This window comes from Eretmochelys imbricata, chromosome 20 (assembly GCF_965152235.1).
Source record: "Eretmochelys imbricata isolate rEreImb1 chromosome 20, rEreImb1.hap1, whole genome shotgun sequence".
Classification (NCBI taxonomy): Eukaryota; Metazoa; Chordata; order Testudines; family Cheloniidae; genus Eretmochelys; species Eretmochelys imbricata.
The window spans coordinates 16748069-16766196 of record NC_135591.1 but is presented as its reverse complement, the minus strand read 5'-3'; the positions used below and the strand labels follow the sequence as shown (position 1 = coordinate 16766196).

The window sequence follows — 18128 nt, the reverse complement described above, 5'->3', positions numbered from 1 at the left end:
GGGGACCCTGGAGCTCCGAGTGGGCCACCGCAGCTGCCTAGCTTCCCATTTTGTCATGGATATTGTTAGTAAAAGTCAAGGACAGGTCATGGGCTTCCATGAAATTTTCTTTATTGCCTGTGACCTGTCTGTGACTTTTACTAACAATATCCATGACAAAATCTTAGCCTTACTCATGATCTTTGAATGACTGGGGTTGGCGATGCTGCAGTTTGCTTGAGGAAAGGGCAGACCGGGATGTGGAGTTCCTGGCGGGTGGGGGTCAGGGGCTGGGACATTGGGTGAACAACCAGGCCTGTCCCAGGCAAACCAGGACGCTGGGTGCTTTGACCCCTTCCTGAGCTCATGTGTCTGGGATAAGGCCTGTAACCACGTGGGGGCTGCGCCCCCTAGTGGGGGTTCCCAACAGAGTCCTCTGTCTTTGTTGGTTTCAGAGTAACAGTCGTGTTAGTCTGTATTCGCAAAAAGAAAAGGAGTACTTGTGGCACCTTAGAGACTAACCAATTTATTTGAGCATGAGCTTTCATGAGCTGCAGCTCACTTCATCGGATGCTGCATGCTTATGCTCTAATAAATTTGTCAGTCTCTAAGGTGCCACAAGTCCTCCTGTTCTGTTTGTCTTTGTTGGATTACACTCTGACGATCCAGATTCTCAACAGGGGCGGGGCTGACTCTGTGCTGCTGGAAATAGGTTGAAGCATGGGGGATGGGGAGCCATGAACCTCAAAGTCTCTGGACCATATGGAGTGCTCCCTGAACATCCAGCCATCCCCATACACCCTGTCTGTCTGTCTGTCTATCTATCGCCATCCACCGCCCCCCTCTATCTATCCCCATCCACCCCCTCTATCTATCTATCTATCCATATATTGCTCTTCCCCTGGTCTCTGATGTGATCCCCTTCTTCCCTTCCCAGCATTGTCTCCCCTCTCGGCCAGTGCCCCGGGGTGACCTCCGCCAGCCACAGCCCTCTCCCGCCTGTGTGTGAACTGGGAGGGGCCTCCCTTCCCCCTCAGTTGGTAGAGTGGGTGGAGGGGGGACAAGAGGCTTCTTACAGGAAGGGACTAGCTGGTAGCTCCAGGAATCCTGGCCCCGGGGGCTCCTGAGAGGGCTGGGGTGACTGGACCAGTTTGAAGCTCAAGTGGCCCCACACTGCCTTTGGGCTCATGACTCTGCTTCTAGCCACCACTGGGCAGCCAGAGATGGGTGGAAGCGGGGGACGAACTTCCACCCCTCCCCAAGATCACACCCTCCTTGCTGCCTCTAAGGCCCAGGGCACCACTGCTGAAGGGAAGAGCGCAGCCTCCAGCTGGAGTGCCTGAGGAGGAGGGGCTGAACCAGGACTGTGCTTATGAATTAAGTTCTAGCACCCTCAATGGTTACCCCAATAATGCACCCCCAGCCACCCCAAAAATTCCATTCCCTCTTCCCCCACACTGTTGGGGGATTCCTGGGGCAAGATGTTCTGGAGCAAAGTGAGGAGTGAATGGGGGCAGAAGCACAGGGGTTGGGGACCAGACCCATCCATGAGGACTTCACACCCAGCATTGGGACCCCCCAAAGGGTCTGAGAGACCAACAACCTCCCAGTCCAGCTGCCTCGGAGCCAGGAACCTCCCACTCCTCACCCCAGACAACACGGCCTCCACCAATTCATAGCCTGTATTAAGAAAAAGTGGGTTCTCACTAGCTCCTTCCATATCTGGGGACCCAAGGTCTGTACGACCCAAGGTCTGTACAGCCTGTGAATGCTCAGGCACTGAGATGCAGCCACCTCTGGGGTGGGGCACAGAGGAATTTATACAGGGAACCCTCACCTGGGGCTGAAATGCAGCCACGTCCAGTGTGGGGCGCAGAGGGATGTGGGAATCTCTCAGAGGATGCTGAGATGCAGTCATCTCTGGGGTACCAACACTGAACAAGAGTTTAGTGAAGAATCCTGTTGTCCAGGGGTCGGCAGCCTTTCAGAAGTGGTGGGCCGAGTCTTCATTTATTCACTCTAATTTGAGGTTTCGCGTGACAGTCATGCATTTTAACGTTTTTAGAAGGTCTCTTTCTATAAGTCTATAATATATAGCTAAACTGTTGTTGTCTGGAAAGTAAATAAGGTTTTAAAAATGTTTCAGAAGCTTCATTTAAAATGAAATTAAAATGCAGACTGGAGATCATCCCCCACTGAGCCCCGACCATGCTCCCTGCAGCACAGCGACCCCTAGTGCCACACAGGGGCTCTAGGTTCAGCAGCAACAACAGGAAGGACTGCCCCAAGCTGAGGCCCCACCCCCACTCCCTGCACTTCCCCTGGGCTCTCCCAGGCGCTCATGGTCTGTGACGCACACACCCCGCACTGTCCCCCCTGGAATGGGTACACCGGCCCTTTAAATATCCTTGCCAGCCCTGGCACAGGACCTGTGGGCACCTCAGGAAATGACTATTTCCAGATAATTATGGGCTGTGCTGGGCCCTGCCTGCTGCGGCCGGGTGAGCTCACTCACCCCTAGATATAGGCATGTAGGCAGGACTTGGGGGGACAGGGCCTGGAGAGGGCAAAGGAGTCGGGGAGAGGGGCAGAGAAGTGAGTCAGGACTCATGGGTTCTATTCCAACTTGAAGGGGGGAGTGGAGTCTAGTGGTTAGAGTGGGGGAGGCCAGGGCTGGGTTGTATTCCCAGCTCTGGGCAGGGGCGGGGTCCAGCGGTTAGGTACTATGATCCCTCTGCAGCCCTGAGTAGATTCCACTGGCCCTGTCTCAGCTGGCGCACCCAGCTCCTATCTGTGGTGTTTCCAGTGTGCCCTGCTTGGAGAGGCTGGTACTAGGCACCTGCTGAAGGTTGGCCTGGGATCCCGCCAGAGAGAGACCTTCAGTGAGGGACACCAAGTGACCCCAGGCAGACGTGCTGGCGGCAGTGCACTGGAAACAGCAGCGTGGACGTTGCAGCGGAGGCTGCGGTCTGGCGTAGCCGCCTGAATATACGCTCCCAGCGGCTGTGTCGATGTACCCTTTGGGGGTCCTGACTCCCAACACCCCGGCTCTAACCACTAGACACACCACTCTCTGCCCAGAGCTGGGACTAGAACCCAGGAGTCCTGACTCCCAGCCCCCTTGCTCTGAACACTCCCCTCCCAGATCCAGGGCTGATGAGAGCAGTGGAAAGTGGGAGACAACTGTACTGGGGCCCCCCCCAAACACCTGTAACTGGGCTGAAATGGGAGGGGGTGGGGCCCCAGTGAACATGATGTATTGGAGCCCCAGTTTCTCTTGATGGGCCTACCAGGAACAGAAACAAGGAGTCCTGACTCCCAACTACCCTGCCCTAACTACTAGACCCCACTTCCCTTCCAGATCTAGGATCTGATTGCAGGCTCTGAGATATAGATGCAATGCTGGGCAGGGGGCCAGAACACACAGGGTGCAGCTTTCACTCCCCTCCATCCTGATCCTGGCCCTGTCACGCAGCCCCATCCACTTCCTCTGTGCACTGGGGGAGTGAGATGAGCAGGGAGCCACATCCCAGCAGCCACGGCTGTGGGTACCAGGCACCTGTCCCCCCACATGCCCTCCGCCCCCATGGGTCCCGATAGTACGTGATAGTTAATAGTTCATTTCCTTGCTGTAGTTTCCCAGATCCCTGGAGCAAGGGGTAGCCGGTTGGGCTTTTTGTCCCTCGTCACTTTCAATCCCAGAATCTCAGGTCCCAGCACTGGGCTGTGATGTTTGAGTGGCAAAGGGGGAGATTTTCCTTCCCAAACACCCGCTCCACTGATTCACATCCAAACATCCCTGTTGAATGAATCCCAGCTCACACGCCCCATCTGATTGTCTCCAAGATGGGTTGTGCGGAGTAGCTAGGGGGTCGAATTTCACCCAGACAATGACAGGCTTTGAGACCATTACAGCTTCTGCCTGCTGCAATGATCCACTTCCTCGAGAACATAAACAAGAGCTTTTTCATAAGCCCTTTTCCTCCTATGACAAAACCCAGCATTTAGCACAGCTCCCGGAGGGCTTCTAACCCACCTTGGGGAACATTTTTCAATGCAATGATTGGTTGCACAATTGTTCTTGCGGCGTGTTGCTGTGTGCTGTTAAACAGCTGCCATGTTCCACCCCAGAGCTGGCTGCATTTCTATTGCTGTGTGAATGATCCCTGCATCGAGTCACTGACGCGCTGTTAAACACCTGCTGCTTCCCACCCCAGAAGTGGCGGCCTTTCATTTGCAGGGAACGAAGTGATCCTTATAAGTAGTTTGCAAAGTACCTGGCATTGACAGAAGCTGCAGAAACGTTAGATTGTTATCGCAGAGGCTGAAATCTTCTCCGGTCCATGAGCAACAGCCATGGGCTGACTTCAGACCACAATTCCGGTGAGAGATTAAATAATCAGATAATTGTAATGTGCAATTACCGTTCCTGTCACCTGACCAGCCCAAACCCTTTAGGAAAGGGAGGGCCGCTGCCCACCCGCCCAATCGGAGGCGGAGAGAGCAGAAGGGTTGCCCCTCAGGGTGCCTGGTGAGACTCTGGCAGCGATGCAGGAGTCCTGGCTCCCAACGCCCCCCGCTCTCACCACTAGCTCCCACTCCCCTCGCGGAGCCGGGGAGGGACCCGCGAGTCTCGGGCCCCCGCTGTGCGGGTCGCTGCCGCTTTGTGGCTGGTGCCCGTGGAGCCGCCGCGTGTTTGCTCTGCCCCGGGTCTCCTCCCTCCCCAAACCCAGCCCAGCGGCGGGGCTGGGCCGGAGCTCGTCAGGCTGGGTGAGTCACTCCCGCACCGGCGGGGGGGTGCCCGGGAGCCGAGGCAGCAGGCAGCGCTGGAGAAGCCCGTCACCGCCGCGGGGGGCGCAGCGGAATCACCCTGACTGCGCCCCGCTGAGCCCCGGGCAAGGCAGCCGGCTGGGCAGTGGGAACGGAGAGCTGGTAAGTTACACGGGCAAAGCGGGTAGGGGGAGTGGTCGTCCAGATTCCACCCACCCAGGATGGGAGGAGGAAAAGGGGGGGGATCCGGATCCCCCCCCCACTCCCGCAGGAGGAAAGGGGGAATGTGAATTTACACCTGGCGGGAGAGTGAGAATCCAGATTTACTCCCCAGGAAGGGAGGAGGACTACTGGGGGCAGGAAGGGAGCTTAAGTGGGATCTGGGGGAGGGATAGCTCAGTGGTTTGAGCTTTGGCCTGCTAAACCCAGTGTTGTGAGTTCAATTCTTGAGGGGGCCGTTTAGGGATCTGGGGCAAATATTGGGGATTGGTCCTGCTTTGAGCAGGGGGTTGGACTAGATGACCTCCTGAGGTCCCTTCCAACCCTGATATTCTATGACCTGGCTTTGCCCCTGGGTGAGTTGGGGTTGGTCCCAGAAAAGGGGAGAGGGGCCTTGGATCCCCAAGGAAGGGGGAGAGGGGAATTTGTCCTTAGGAGAAAGGGGACCATTTTTGGGGGGGTGGGGGGAATCCAGATTTACTAGGGAGGGGCTGGAAGGGTTGGCACCTGTAGGTGGGGTAAGCAAGTGCTTGTTTGCCTCAGGGGAGAGAGTTTTGGGGGTGCAGATTTTCCTCAGGGGTGGCACATCTACAGGAAATGCATCCTGCCCCCTGTGGCCTGTTCGGTGGGACCCCACTTGCATTTCCCCTCATCCCAGCCAGCACCCCCAGAGAGGAGCAGGCCCCAAACCACATCCCGGAGCATGTGTGAAAAGGGGGCGGGGGTGAGCGCAGAGGCTGGAGTGCCTTCAGGTCGAGCATGGCTGGGGAGGTGGGTCATGGTGGGGTAGGGGCCCTGAGTACGGCTGGGGGTGCCCAGAAATGTGGAGCATGGGGATGCGTAGGGGTTGCCTGGGGATGACAGGCACTCGGTGTTGCCTGAGCGCTTGGCTTAACTGTCCGGGCCCAGGAATGGGGGGACTGGGGATGGTTAGGGGGTGCCTGGGGGCTGGGTATGGCTGGAGGTGACCAGCAATGGGTGGGAGGGGGAATGGGAATAATTTGCATGGAGCCTGGGAGGATGAGGGACCTGGGCTGAGCGGAGGGCGAGGAAGGAAGGAAGAAGAACTCTCTTCTGGAAGTCCCCAAGTGCTTGCTCTCCAGGCCAGGCTGAGAGGGGGACACGGGGCGGGTGTGCCCTCAGGTAGCCTGTGGGACTCACTGATCACCCCTGCTGCAATGGGGCCGATAAAGGTGACAGTGGGGGAGGCTCCTCCTGGGCAGCGATGCCCCTGGTTGCTCACAGAATGAACCTCTTGGCTCCTGCATGCCAGGAGCAGCTTGGGCCGTGGGGCCTCCTACTCTGGACCCGATACCAGGTCCCCCCCCATGCCAGAGGCTCTGTGTGTACCCCCTTCTCCCCTTGCTCTGAGGCCAGGGGCTGTGTGCATCCATCCCCCCACCTCCTTTCTGTCTGGGAGATTAGGCATTTGGGATGTCAACTGGGTACCTGTGGGGAGGATGAGCAGAGATGAGTTGAGGTGTTCGAGGGGAAGACGTTAATCATTGAAGCATAGAATATCAGGGTTGGAAGGGACCTCAGGAGGTCATCTAGTCCAACCCCCTGCTCAAAGCAGGACCAATCCCCAACTAAATCATCCCAGCCAGGGCTTTGTCAAGCCTGACCTTAAAAACCTCTAAGGAAGGAGATTCCACCACCTCCCTAGGTAACCCATTCCAGTGCTTCACCACCCTCCTAGTGAAAAAGTTTTTCCTAAAATCCAACCTAAACCTCCCGCACTGCAACTTGAGACCATTACTCCTTGTTCTGTCATCTGCTACCATTGAGAACAGTCTAGATCCATCCTCTTTGGAACCCCCTCTCAGGTAGTTGAAAGCAGCTATCAAATCCCCCCTCATCCTTCTCTTCCGCAGACTAAACAACCCCAGTTCCCTCAGCCTCTCCTCATAACTCATGTGTTCCAGCCCCCTAATCATTTTTCAGAGTTTTTCATTTTTCAGCTGTGTTAGTTTGTATCCACAAAAAGAACAGGAGTACTTGTGGCACCTTAGAGACTAACAAATATATTTGAGCGTAAGCTTTTTGTATCCGATGAAGTGAGCTGTAGCTCACGAAAGCTTATGCTCAAATAAATTTGTTAGTCTCTAAGGTGCCGCAAGTCCTCCTTTTCTTTTTGCTAATCGTTTTTGTTGCCCTCTGCTGGACTCTTTCCAATTTTTCCACATCCTTCTTGTAGTGTGGGCCCCAAAACTGGACACAGTACTCCAGATGAGGCCTCACCAATGCCGAATATATGGGAATGATCACTTCCCTCGATCCTCTAACAATGCTCCTACTTATACAGCCCAAAATGCCGTTAGCCTTCTTGGCAACAACGGAACACTGTTGACTCATATCCAGCTTCTCGTCCACAGTAACCCCCAGGTCCTTTCTGCAGAACTGCTGCCTAGCCACTCTGTCCCTAGTCTATAGTGGTGCATGGGATTCTTCCTTTCTAAATGCAGAACTCTGCACTTGTCCTTGTTGAACCTCATCAGATTTCTTTTGGCCCACTCCTCTAATTTGTCTAGGTCCCTCTGTATCCTATACCTACCCTCCAGCATATCTACCACACCTCCCAGTTTAGTGTCATCTGCAAACTTGCGGAGGGTGCAATCCACACCATCCTCCAGATCATTAATGAAGATATTAAACAAAACCATCCCCAGGACTGGGCCATCAGCCAGCTCACTGAGCCACAGACAATCACAGAGGTGCTGGAGGCTGTGGGTGTGCTGCAGAGATGGCAGGGTCCTCCCTTTCTGGTTTTCTGAAATCCCCCCCAAATCCATTGGGTTCTGCCCTTTGATGGATTTTGGGATGGTCTGAGGGATGCTCTAAGGGCTTCAGTGAGAAGGGGGTGCTGGATGAGTCCTGATCTGCACAGGGTCTAGCAGATGCTAACTGGGCCCCCTGAACTGCTCCCCAGAGGCTGGAGCGGGGATCTTATACTCACAGCTGCCCATGCTGGACAAGGGTTCCAGGACTGCCCCCATAGGTGCTGGAACTAGGGGTCCTGCCACACCCCCTGGCTTGAAGTGGTTTCCATCGTATGCAAGGTTTCAGTCTGGTTCAATGGCTCTCAGAACCCTTGGCTGCCCCAGTTTGGCAGCAGGGGCAGTTACCCATGCCTTTTCTTTCCCCTGCGGGACCTTCCCCATGTCAGGATCCCTGAGGGATTCAGTTGATTGTAAGCTCCATGGACGCTGGAGGAATCCGGCTGTTATGTTTGGGTGTTGTTTCACTAGTAACACTTGGCTTAGCCAAACATGAATCTCAGACGTAACGATACGGGGGGGCAGGGCAGGGAGATGGGATTACGTAGGTATTCCTACTGCCACCCTCTGCTGGATGGAATGAGGGTGTCACAAGGCCTAAATTGCTCATGGTGATTCTCCTCTGTCAGAGTTGGAGGGTATGGGATCTGTCCCTACTCTGCAGCCGAGTGACCCCTCCCCCAAAGCCCTAGTTGGCAGTGGGTTTGTGTCAGTGCTCAGCCCTTTGCCTTTTCCAAGGGGAAGGGAGTTGCCCAAGGCTACACTTCGGGTCAGTGGTGGAGCCAAGAGTAGAACCCAGGGGTTCCTGGCCGTGTGCTTGGATGCTAGTACCTTGTGCCACTTGCCAACCCTCTACACCCTCGCTCCTAGGGAATTTATACTATCAAAATTAGCTGGGGGAGAAGGAAGGGAGTAGAGTCTGCTGGTTAGAGTGGGGGGGCAGGACTCTTGGGTTCTAGCCCCAGCTCTGGGAGAACAGTGGGGTCTAGTGGTTAGAGTAGGGAGTCAGGATTCCTGGGTTCTCTCCCCAGCTCTGGGAGGGGAGTGGGGTCTAGAGCTTAGAGCAAGGGGGGCTGGAAATTAGGACTCCTGGCTTCTATCTGCAGCTCTGCATGGGGAGTGTAGACCAGCAGTCGAGCAGAGAGTTTCTCCCGCTCGAACTCTGGCTTTCCCTGGAAAGTTCCAACCCTGCCTTTAAAAATTCTCTCTGCTCTGAAAAGTCCTGTAAGTGTCTGAATTCCCCGGATTGCCCCAAACTGCCTTCAGCTTTCTTTGCTGCTTCCCGCGCTGCCTGCTGCCCAGCACTGTCCATGGAAATATTTACTCTACTCTGCCAGGCAGGCACAACATACAAACCACAGGGAAGCAGCTGCAGGGACGACATCCCTTGTATAAGAGCTGGCTTGGGGGTTTCTCCACCATGAGCAAAGGGAAAGGCATTTCCTCTGGGGAGCAGGAGTAGCACCCGACTGGGTTGGAGGGGAAATGTCTAGGCAAAGCCATGGACTTTCCTGCTGGTCAGCGGTCCCCACATAACATTGGTCAGTGCAATAAAAATGATCATGCTCCTCGTCCTGCCTACGGGTCACAGCACTGTGCAAAGGTCATTAAGCCACACAAGCCTTGCAAGGTGTAACGGCAAGGAGAAGTTTGTCTCCTAGAGTTGGGGAAACTGAGGCACAAAGGAGAGAAAGAAATTGCCCAAGATCACACACTGTCAGAGTCTGGAACCCAGGAGCTTTGACTCCCAGCTCCCCTGCTCTCACCACTAGACCCTGCTCCCCTCCCAATGATGGGAATAGAATCCAGGAATGTGGATGGAAAAAACAAAGACTGAATAGGCCACAAAGACTCCTCCCTAAGGGTATACCCTGAGGGGAGGGGTGGCAGACATTGGCAGGAGGATGGGGTGTGTACATGGGCTCACAGAACTGCTTCCTGGGCGTAGCTGCTTGTGGGGGTGGAGCATAAAGAGCCTCCCCATCTGGGGCGATTGGGTACACTTTCACAAGAGCTAAATCATTAAGAATCATGTAGGCGCCAATTGAGCAAACTCTGGCTCCATTCCCACCAGAGATAAATCTGAGCTGCAGACCCTATATCCGGAGACTTGGAGGTGTTCTCTGCACAGCAACCAGAAGGTGGCAGGATGTGGGGTGCAGGACACACCTGAGAGCACTCGGGGGAGTGCAGGGTCAGTGTGATTTTGGGGCGGGGGGGGGCTGTTAAACTTCCCATCTCCAGGAGTGGCGTGGGGTTTAGCATCAGAGCAGGGGGGACCAGGAACCAGGACTCATGTCTTCTATTCCCAATTGGGTAGGGAAGTGGGATCTAGTGCTTAAAGCAGAGGAGGCTGGGAGCCAGGATTCCTGGGTTCTAGTACCAGCTATAAAATGGGAGTAGGATCTATGAGTCAGAACATATGGTGCTGGGAACCAGGCGTCCTGGGTTCTATTCCCACTCTGGGAGGGGAGTGGGATCGAGTGATTAGAGCAGGCTGGACTGGGAGCCAGGACTCCTGGCTTCTATCCCCAGCTTGGCGGGGGGAGGGTGGAACAGGATCTAGTGGATTCATTAGAGGGGGGGCAGAGGCTGGAAGTCAGGGTTCCTGGGATAAATGAAGAATTTTTTCCTGCTGCACAACACTGAGGCTGGAGTCTGGATTACGCCCCCCAAATCTGGGTTACTGGGCCGGGCTAGGTAAAGCCCAGCACTGGGATCAGAGTCGACCCATCTGCCTTCTGTGACCCTCAGCGAGGGTCACCCCATCTCTGTTGTCTGAGGGAGGCCACAGGGCGTTGCTATGGTGCTTGGAACCCTGCTCCAAGGTGGGGGGGGGGTTCCAGGGCCTGGGCTGGGTAGGGCTCCCCCATCGCTGGGCCATTAAAGCCCCACCCAGTGCCCTTTGTGCCAGGTGGTTGGGCTCATCCCGAGCCAGCAGAGGGGTGAAATCTACAGCTGGCTGGATCAGTTTTCAAAGGGATGCTGGGACTGGTAGAGGGGAAATGGGACCCCAGTGTCTCCCCTTGGCCTTCTCCAGGATCCCACTCCCTGCCCGTATTGATGTCCTGGATCAACCTTCCCAATGACTCTGTGGGTAGCCCCCATCCCATGTCTGCAGGGAACAAAGCCAGGCAGGAGGGGAAAGGTGGCTCAATGAGACCGGTGTGGGTGACCAGCAGGGAGCGCTGTGCTGCAGGGAGGGAGGCTCTCCTTGGAGTCAGTGCTGACCCTGATGTCTCAGAGCTGCGCTGGGGGAGCTATTCTGCAGGGCGCGGGGCAGTGGCTCAGTGTGGGGCGCTCTCCCCTCGCAGTCAGCTCTGGTCCCAAAGCTGCACTGCAGCATGAGACCGAAGCACTGACCTTTTGTGGTTATCAGATGAGCCATTCTTCCCAGGAGTCAGGGTGTGACCCCTGGTGTCCTGCCCAATTTCTGACATGAGTAATCGCCTTCTGCCTCCCGACATCCTGCCCTGGAACTTTCACTTTCAGAACAGGGCTCTCCTGTCTCAGGCTGTTGGGGGGCTGTTAACCAGTGGCTGTGCCCCACCCCAGAGCTGGCTGCATGTCAGGACTGGGCAAACGATCCATCCCCATGTACAGTGTGTAATGATCTCTGGGATGGTTGGTGTTATGGAGGTGAAAGAGAATCAGGGTAGGACAATTCTCTCTCTTGGGCTGGGATCCTGCCCTCTTCCCAGGGGCCAGCTCCCTCCCAATGGCCCTCTTGCAGTCCGGTTACACAGTGCTGCCTCTTGTTTTCATAATTGGGCCCCCTTCACTCCTCCAGATTGACCAAGGATCCATCAAGCTCACTGGACCTGAGCTGGGATTTGAACTGGGGGTCACTAGGGAGGAGAGGCCTCCACCAGCCTAACCCCACCCTCTCTCTGCAGACAGGATGATCCCTGTAGCTGAGTTCAAGCAGTTCACGGACCAGCAGCCGGCCTTCAAGGTGCTCAAGCCCTGGTGGGATGTGCTGGCTGAATACATCACGGTGGCCATGCTCATGATTGGGGTTTTTGGCTGCACCCTGCAGGTGGGTACCGGGCTGGGGGGTGGGCTGGGACCACCCTCTGTGAGACGCCACCCATGCAGTAGCAGGGATAGGACCTGGGGCCTCTGGATCCTTCTCCCTCTGGAGCTGAAGAAGAATCTCCTGCAGCAGCAGTAGAAAGTTCTATCCCCAGCAGCCACTGGAAGGTGATGTGCTCATGCCGGTCAGTAAGTGGCAGTGGTGCTCATAATAGCAGGATGCAGACCCCACAAACCAGCCGGAAGCAAGAGTGGAAACGGAGGAGAAGGCGGCAGCCGGCTGGGAAGAACACCCCTTTTCCTGTCCCCTCCTGCCCGTCAAATCGCTGCTGGGGCAAATGGAGTCCTTTGTCCACAGTGGACGCCCTGTTGCATTGTGGGAGGGACATCCCAGCAAGCACTCTGCCATGACGCAAGGCGGCTGGAAGACACACCCCTGGGGAACTGGGAACTTTGGATCAGAACCTCCCTGGAGCTCAAACGGCTGGGTGGGTGAATGCCACCCTCCTGCTGGGAGAGGAGAGGGTGGGCCCAGGGCTCGAGGGAAAGGGGAGCAGGGGGAAGGGCGAGGGCCATCAATACAGGCCCTAAGATGGAGTTGCCCCCCCGATCCGGAGGTGTCTGCCTCCCCTGGATGTATTGTATCCGTGCAGGGGATTCGTGCCCAGGCAGGAAGCTTGCCCCAGCATGTCTGGGGTGCGGCTGGATCACGGGCTGCCCTGGGGAATGGGATGAAGGTGGGGAGCGAAGACTGTGGCTCAGCAACAGGAATGAAAGGGGCTGAGCTCAGCTCAGCCCGTCTCGTGTGAGCCTGATCAGAGACAGGCTGCTGAGCTAGATGGGCCCACTGGGCTGATCCATGTGGGGGAAAAGAGAGCTGAGACTAGAACCCAGGAGTCCTGATTCCCAGCCCCTCCCCCTTATTCTTACTCCCTTCCAAGAGCTGGGAACAAAACCCTGACTCCTACCCCGCCCCTCTGCTCCGCCTCCTCCCCTGAGCACACCGCCCCACTCTGCTTCTCTCCCTCCCAGGCTTGCGGTGCCAAACAGCTGATTGGCGCTGCAAGCCTGGGAGGCGGGAGAAGCGGAACGGCGGTGGCGTGCTCAGGGAGGAGGCGAAGCAGAGGTGAGCTGGGGTGGGGAGCTGCCGCACGGCTCCCCGGGCCGCTGGGGGGGGGTGGGTCGGGCAGGTGCAAGGTGGAAGTTTCGCCTAGGGTGCAAAACATCCTTGTACCTGCCCTGCCTGCAGCTCTAACCACTAGACCCCACTTCATAAATGTCAGACTTGAATTTTAGTGGTTAGCTGATGGGTCAGCAGCTTTGCATTCTGGGGTGGAATGGGGGGAGATGGGAGAATCACCCTCCCCCCATCTCTGTCCCCTGAATGAGCTACCCCTCCTCCACCTAGCCCTGTTTTAGGCTGGTCTGTCATCCCCATTGGGATGGGGGGTGCTCGGTCATCCCTGGATGAAGGTCCCCCCAATACTGGGGGGAGGAGTGTGTCCATACAGAAGCCAAGCAGCAGGTGCACAAGGCAGTAGCCCTGTTACAATATCCGTCTCTTGTGGCATCAGGGAGAATATCCGTGGCAACAAGTCCCATAGGCAAAACCCCAGGGCCACTCGGGAGGAGGACAGGAGTGAGATTAGCTCCCCGCTGGCCCCCTTTTGAGTTAACCATTCAGGCACCTGCCACACTGCCAACCAATGAGATGCCAGGGGATGGTGGGATCTGCCAGGGAAGTAAAGAGAAACCCCCTTGAGATGGTGGCCGGAGCAGGGGGCTGGGAGTCAGGACTCCTGGGTTCTATCCCCAGCTCGGGGAGAGGAATGGGATCTAGTCATGGTGAAGGCAGAGGAGCGGCAGTAGTGGCAGGCAGGACTCCTGGGTTTCATTCCCGGCTCTGCCACTGACTTTTGGGGTGACCTCAGGCAAATCCCCAGTACGCGCACATTCAGACCCTGCTGACACTGGGACCATCCGCACAGCACTCTATTGCTTGAGCTGAAGGAGCAGCTCCATCAGCTGGCACAGTAGGAGGTTGGTCACCCATAGATGGGGAATGTCACCCACACTGCACAGGTGGGTCTGGCTTGCTTAGAGCCAGGGGCTGAAAGACAGTTTCTGCAAAAGGAAGTCACATGGCCCTGGGGTTGCAGTAACCAGGAGCTGGGGGATTTTCTTTTGCATGCCACTGGGCCAGCTCAGGCTCTGCAGAACGAGGGGCAATAATTCTTTACAGTACCCTGATCAGCTCGTCTCTGCTTCCTGCCACCTGCCCTCCCGTGCTCTCCTACCTAACAACATCACGGCGGGTCCTGTTCCCTTCAGTGTCAGGACTCCTGGGTTGTGATTAGCAATGGCCTGGCTTAGCATGGGCACTGAATCACAGGAGCTCCTCATGGGGTTGGTCTGTGCCGTGTGCAGTGCACACATTCACAGGCTAAGCTCATGGGACGCTCTTGCTGCTCTCTAGCTGTGGGGTAAGATGCCGGCATGAACTAGCAGCTCATTGACCTTCTCTAGTCCCATTTGTCTCAGCCTCACCAGGTGCTTTAGAAACTTGCTACCTCCCTGGAGTTGGTATAATGCCCATTTTATGGAGGTGGAAATGAAGGCACAGAGAGAAGGGAGGAGCCCAAGGTAATACAGAGAGTCAGCGGTAGAGCCGGGGATAGAACCCAAGAGTCCTGACTCCCCACCCCACTGGTCTAACCCAGTAGACCCCACTGCCCTCCCAGAGCTGGGGAGAGAATCCAGAAGACCTGGCTCACAGCCCCCCCTGCTCTAACCACTCGACCCCACCCCCCTCCCAGAGCCAGGGATAGAACCTAACTCCAAGCACCTGAGCTCTAACTACTAGACATGGTTCCTCACCGCCAACTGTGCTTCTTGGACAGTCTCCTTTGTCCCAGGGGCAGCCGAAGTGGGGCCAGAATGGGTCGTGCTCCAGCGGCGCAGCCCACTGAGACTGCAACTCCCAGCACACTGCGTGTCACGGAGCCTACAGCGTTCCCAGGGTGCACCTCTGCACTGAGGGCGTGCTGGCGTGTCTAAGCTACCCTCGGGGCTCCTGGGTTGGGCAAGGCTTCGGTGCCCCTGTTATCACTATTGTCCTGAAATATGTGTGACTGCAGCCTGCAGTCGGTGCTCAGGGGGCAGAACTGTACATGGACCATTGCATGACATACAGGGCCAGACCCCCAGCAGGTGTCAATTGGCCATTGCTCCATTGGAGTCAATGGGACCAGACCCCCAGCTGGTGTGAATCAGCATCCCCCACGGTTTCCTCACCTGTTCCCCTCTGTGGCCATATCCCCAGGTGACACAGGACAAAATCATTTGCCTCCCCAACCATGTCCCTGCTGGTGCCCCACTCTCTGAAACATGCCAGAATTTCACCAGGAAGAGACTCAACGCCTCGGAGCCAGACACACCCCTGTCCTCCCGGGAGATGAGCGGCCTGCGCAACAACCTGGACATCCAGCAGTACAGCTTCATCAACCAGATGTGCTATGAGACAGCCCTGCACTGGTACGCCAAGTACTTCCCCTACCTGGTGGTCATCCACACCCTCATCTTCATGGTCTGTGCCAACTTCTGGTTCAAGTTTCCAGGCACCAGCTCGAAGATTGAGCACTTCATTTCCATCCTTAGCAAGTGCTTTGACTCACCCTGGACTACCCGGGCCCTCTCTGAGGTCTCTGGGGAGAACCAAGATGGGACGACCTCAAAGAAGGAAGACGGGCGGAGGAAGAGCATCAAGGATGAAATGCCCGAGCCCCACCCTGCTCTACAGCCTGTCCAGTCCATCTCTGAGAAGAAGGTAGCGGAGACTCCTGCAGTCAGCCTGCTGGACAAGAAGGAAGGGGAGCAGGCCAAGGCTTTGTTTGAGAAGGTGAAGAAGTTCCGGCTGCACGTGGAGGAGGGAGACATCCTCTATACCATGTACGTCCGACAGTCTGTTCTCAAGGTCTTCAAGTTCCTGATCATCACGGCCTACAATGCCGCCCTGGTGCAGAACATCCACTTCATTGTGCCCTGCAGCATGGAGATGGAGGACATGACAGGCTACGACCACTTCTGCTGCAACCACACCAAGGCCCACCTCTTCTCCAAGCTGGCCATCTGCTACATCTGCTTCTTGGGCGTCTACGGCCTCACCTGCCTATACACACTGTACTGGCTCTTTCACCGGCCCTTGAAGGAGTACTCCTTCCGCTACGTGCGAGAGGAGACGGGCATCAGCGACATCCCTGATGTCAAGAATGATTTTGCCTTCATGCTTTATCTGATCGACGAGTATGACTCCCTCTACTCCAAGCGCTTCGCCGTCTTCCTCTCCGAGGTCAGCGAAAGCAAGCTCAAGCAGCTCAACCTCAACCACGAATGGACAGAGGAGAAGTTGCGGCAGAAGCTGCAGCGGAATGCCCTGGGCCGCCTGGAGCTCCACCTCTTCATGCTGTCTGGCTTGCCTGACACAGTCTTTGAGCTGTCTGAGGTGGAGGCCCTGAAGCTGGAGATGCTCAAGGATGTGACCTTCCCACCGCTGGTGGCCCAGCTCGTTCACCTCCAGGAGCTCTCCCTGCTGAACTGCCCCGTCAAGCTGCCATTTGCCTCCCTGGTCTTCCTGCGGGACCACCTCAAGGTGATGCAGGCCACCTTTGACGAAATCAAGGAAGTGCCATTGTGGGTCTACAGCCTGCGCGGGCTGGAGGAGCTCCACCTCTCCGGCCTCTTCAGCCAGGAACTGGGGAGGGCGTCCGGCTTGGAGAGCCTCCGGGAGCTGAGGAACCTCAAGGTGCTCTCGTTGCACAGCAACATCTCCAAGGTGCCGCCCAGCGTGACCGACGTCTCGACTCACCTGCAGCGTCTGTGCATTCTCAACGACGGCACCAAGCTGGTGACCCTCAACAACCTCAAGAAGCTGGTCAACGTGCGGGAGCTGGAGCTGGTCAACTGCAACCTGGAGCGTATCCCCCATGCCGTCTTCAGCCTGGTCAGCCTGCAGGAGCTGGACCTGAAAGACAACCAGCTACGCTCCATCGAGGAGATCCTCAGCTTCCAGCACTGCCGCAAGCTTGTCTGCCTTAAGCTCTGGAGCAACCACATTGCCTATATCCCCGAGCACATCCGGAAGCTCAAGGGCCTGGAGCAGCTCTACCTCAATCGCAACAAAATAGAGACCCTGCCCTCCCAGCTCTTCCTCTGCACCAAGCTCCGCTGCCTTGACCTCTCCAACAATGGCATCCAGGTTATCCCCCCGGAGGTAGGTGTGCTCCAGAATCTCCAGTACTTCGCCATCTCCTCCAACTCAGTGGAGACCTTGCCCGATGAGCTCTTCTTCTGCAAGAAGCTGAAGACTCTGATGGTGGGACACAACAAGCTCTCCACCCTCTCCCACCGCCTGGGCAACCTCTCCTTGCTCAGCAAGCTGGAATTGAAGGGGAACCGCCTGGAGGCCTTGCCGCCTCAGATTGGGCGGTGCCCGGCACTCAAGCGCAGTGGCTTGGTGGTGGAGAGCACCCTCTATGAGATGCTGCCCGTGGACATCCGGGAGAGGCTGGAGAGTGAATGAGAAGAAGGGACAGTCAGCAGCAGGGGCAGGCTCTTTGGCCACCTGCAGAAAGACTGTCACAGTGACTAGAGCTGGGAAGTACCTCGTGTGCTCCTCTCCGGTGCAGGTGTTGCTCCCAGGCCAGAGCTGCAAAGGCACCTGGGAGATCTCCCACCAAGAGTCTTACCAAAGAATCATCCCCCCAGCCATGGCTATGGAGGGGCTCAACATTTCACCCCAGTCGGACAGTCAGTGATCCTGTATGGCAGAGCTGCCACGTTGTATCCTGGATTGCCGGGGAGAAATTACTCTATTTATACTTATTTTTTAGTGTTATTAACAAGCAGCGTTTATTGCTTTTAAAAAAGGACAATTTTTGTGTGTGTGTAAATAGCTCATGTTTTAAAGTGCTAGATCTCCAGCACACCTTGGTTACTGCCCCATAAACTGTACCCCAGCCCACAGCCTATCCTATGAATTTCCAGGCCAATCTGATGGGTAATCTAGAGAGGATGCAAATGTGAAGTTTTGGAATAGCCTTCCGAGGGAAGTAGTGGGGGCAAAAAATCTATCTTGCTTTAAGATTAAACTCGATAAGTTTATGGAGGAGATGGTATGATGGGATAACATGGTTTTGGTAATTAAATATTCATGGTAAATAGGCCCAATGGCCTGTGATGGGTTTTAGATGGGGTAAGATCCAAGTTACCTGGGAAAGAATTTTCTGTAGTATCTGGCTGATGAATCTTGCCCATATGCTCAGGGTTTAGCTGATCGCCATATTTGGGGTC

At 56.0% G+C, this 18128-nt stretch overlaps 1 protein-coding gene across 2 annotated transcripts; it reads left to right on the top strand.

The window, feature by feature from the left end:
• The first annotated feature begins 4703 nt into the window (after window positions 1–4703).
• On the top strand, window positions 4704–17676 carry LOC144277552 (volume-regulated anion channel subunit LRRC8E-like). 2 transcript variants are annotated; one of them, XM_077838427.1, is made up of 3 exons: window positions 4704–4911; window positions 11642–11784; window positions 15175–17676. In XM_077838427.1, exons 2-3 carry the CDS (start codon window positions 11647–11649, stop codon window positions 17356–17358), a joined length of 2322 nt encoding a protein of 773 aa, XP_077694553.1. In that variant the 5' UTR covers window positions 4704–4911; window positions 11642–11646; the 3' UTR covers window positions 17359–17676. The 2 variants fall into 2 exon arrangements, with proteins under 2 accessions (XP_077694553.1, XP_077694552.1); XM_077838426.1 differs by having other exon boundaries at window positions 15103–17676.
• The last annotated feature ends 452 nt before the right edge of the window (window positions 17677–18128 follow it).

Excerpts from the sequence above, each read along its gene's own strand:
- LOC144277552 (XM_077838426.1), top strand. The coding sequence starts at position 11,647 with ATGATCCCTGTAGCTGAGTTCAAGCAGTTCACGGACCAGCAGCCGGCC. Across the intron at positions 11,785-15,102 it reads TTTTTGGCTGCACCCTGCAG|GTGACACAGGACAAAATCAT; the intron begins GTGGGTACCGGG and ends CCATATCCCCAG.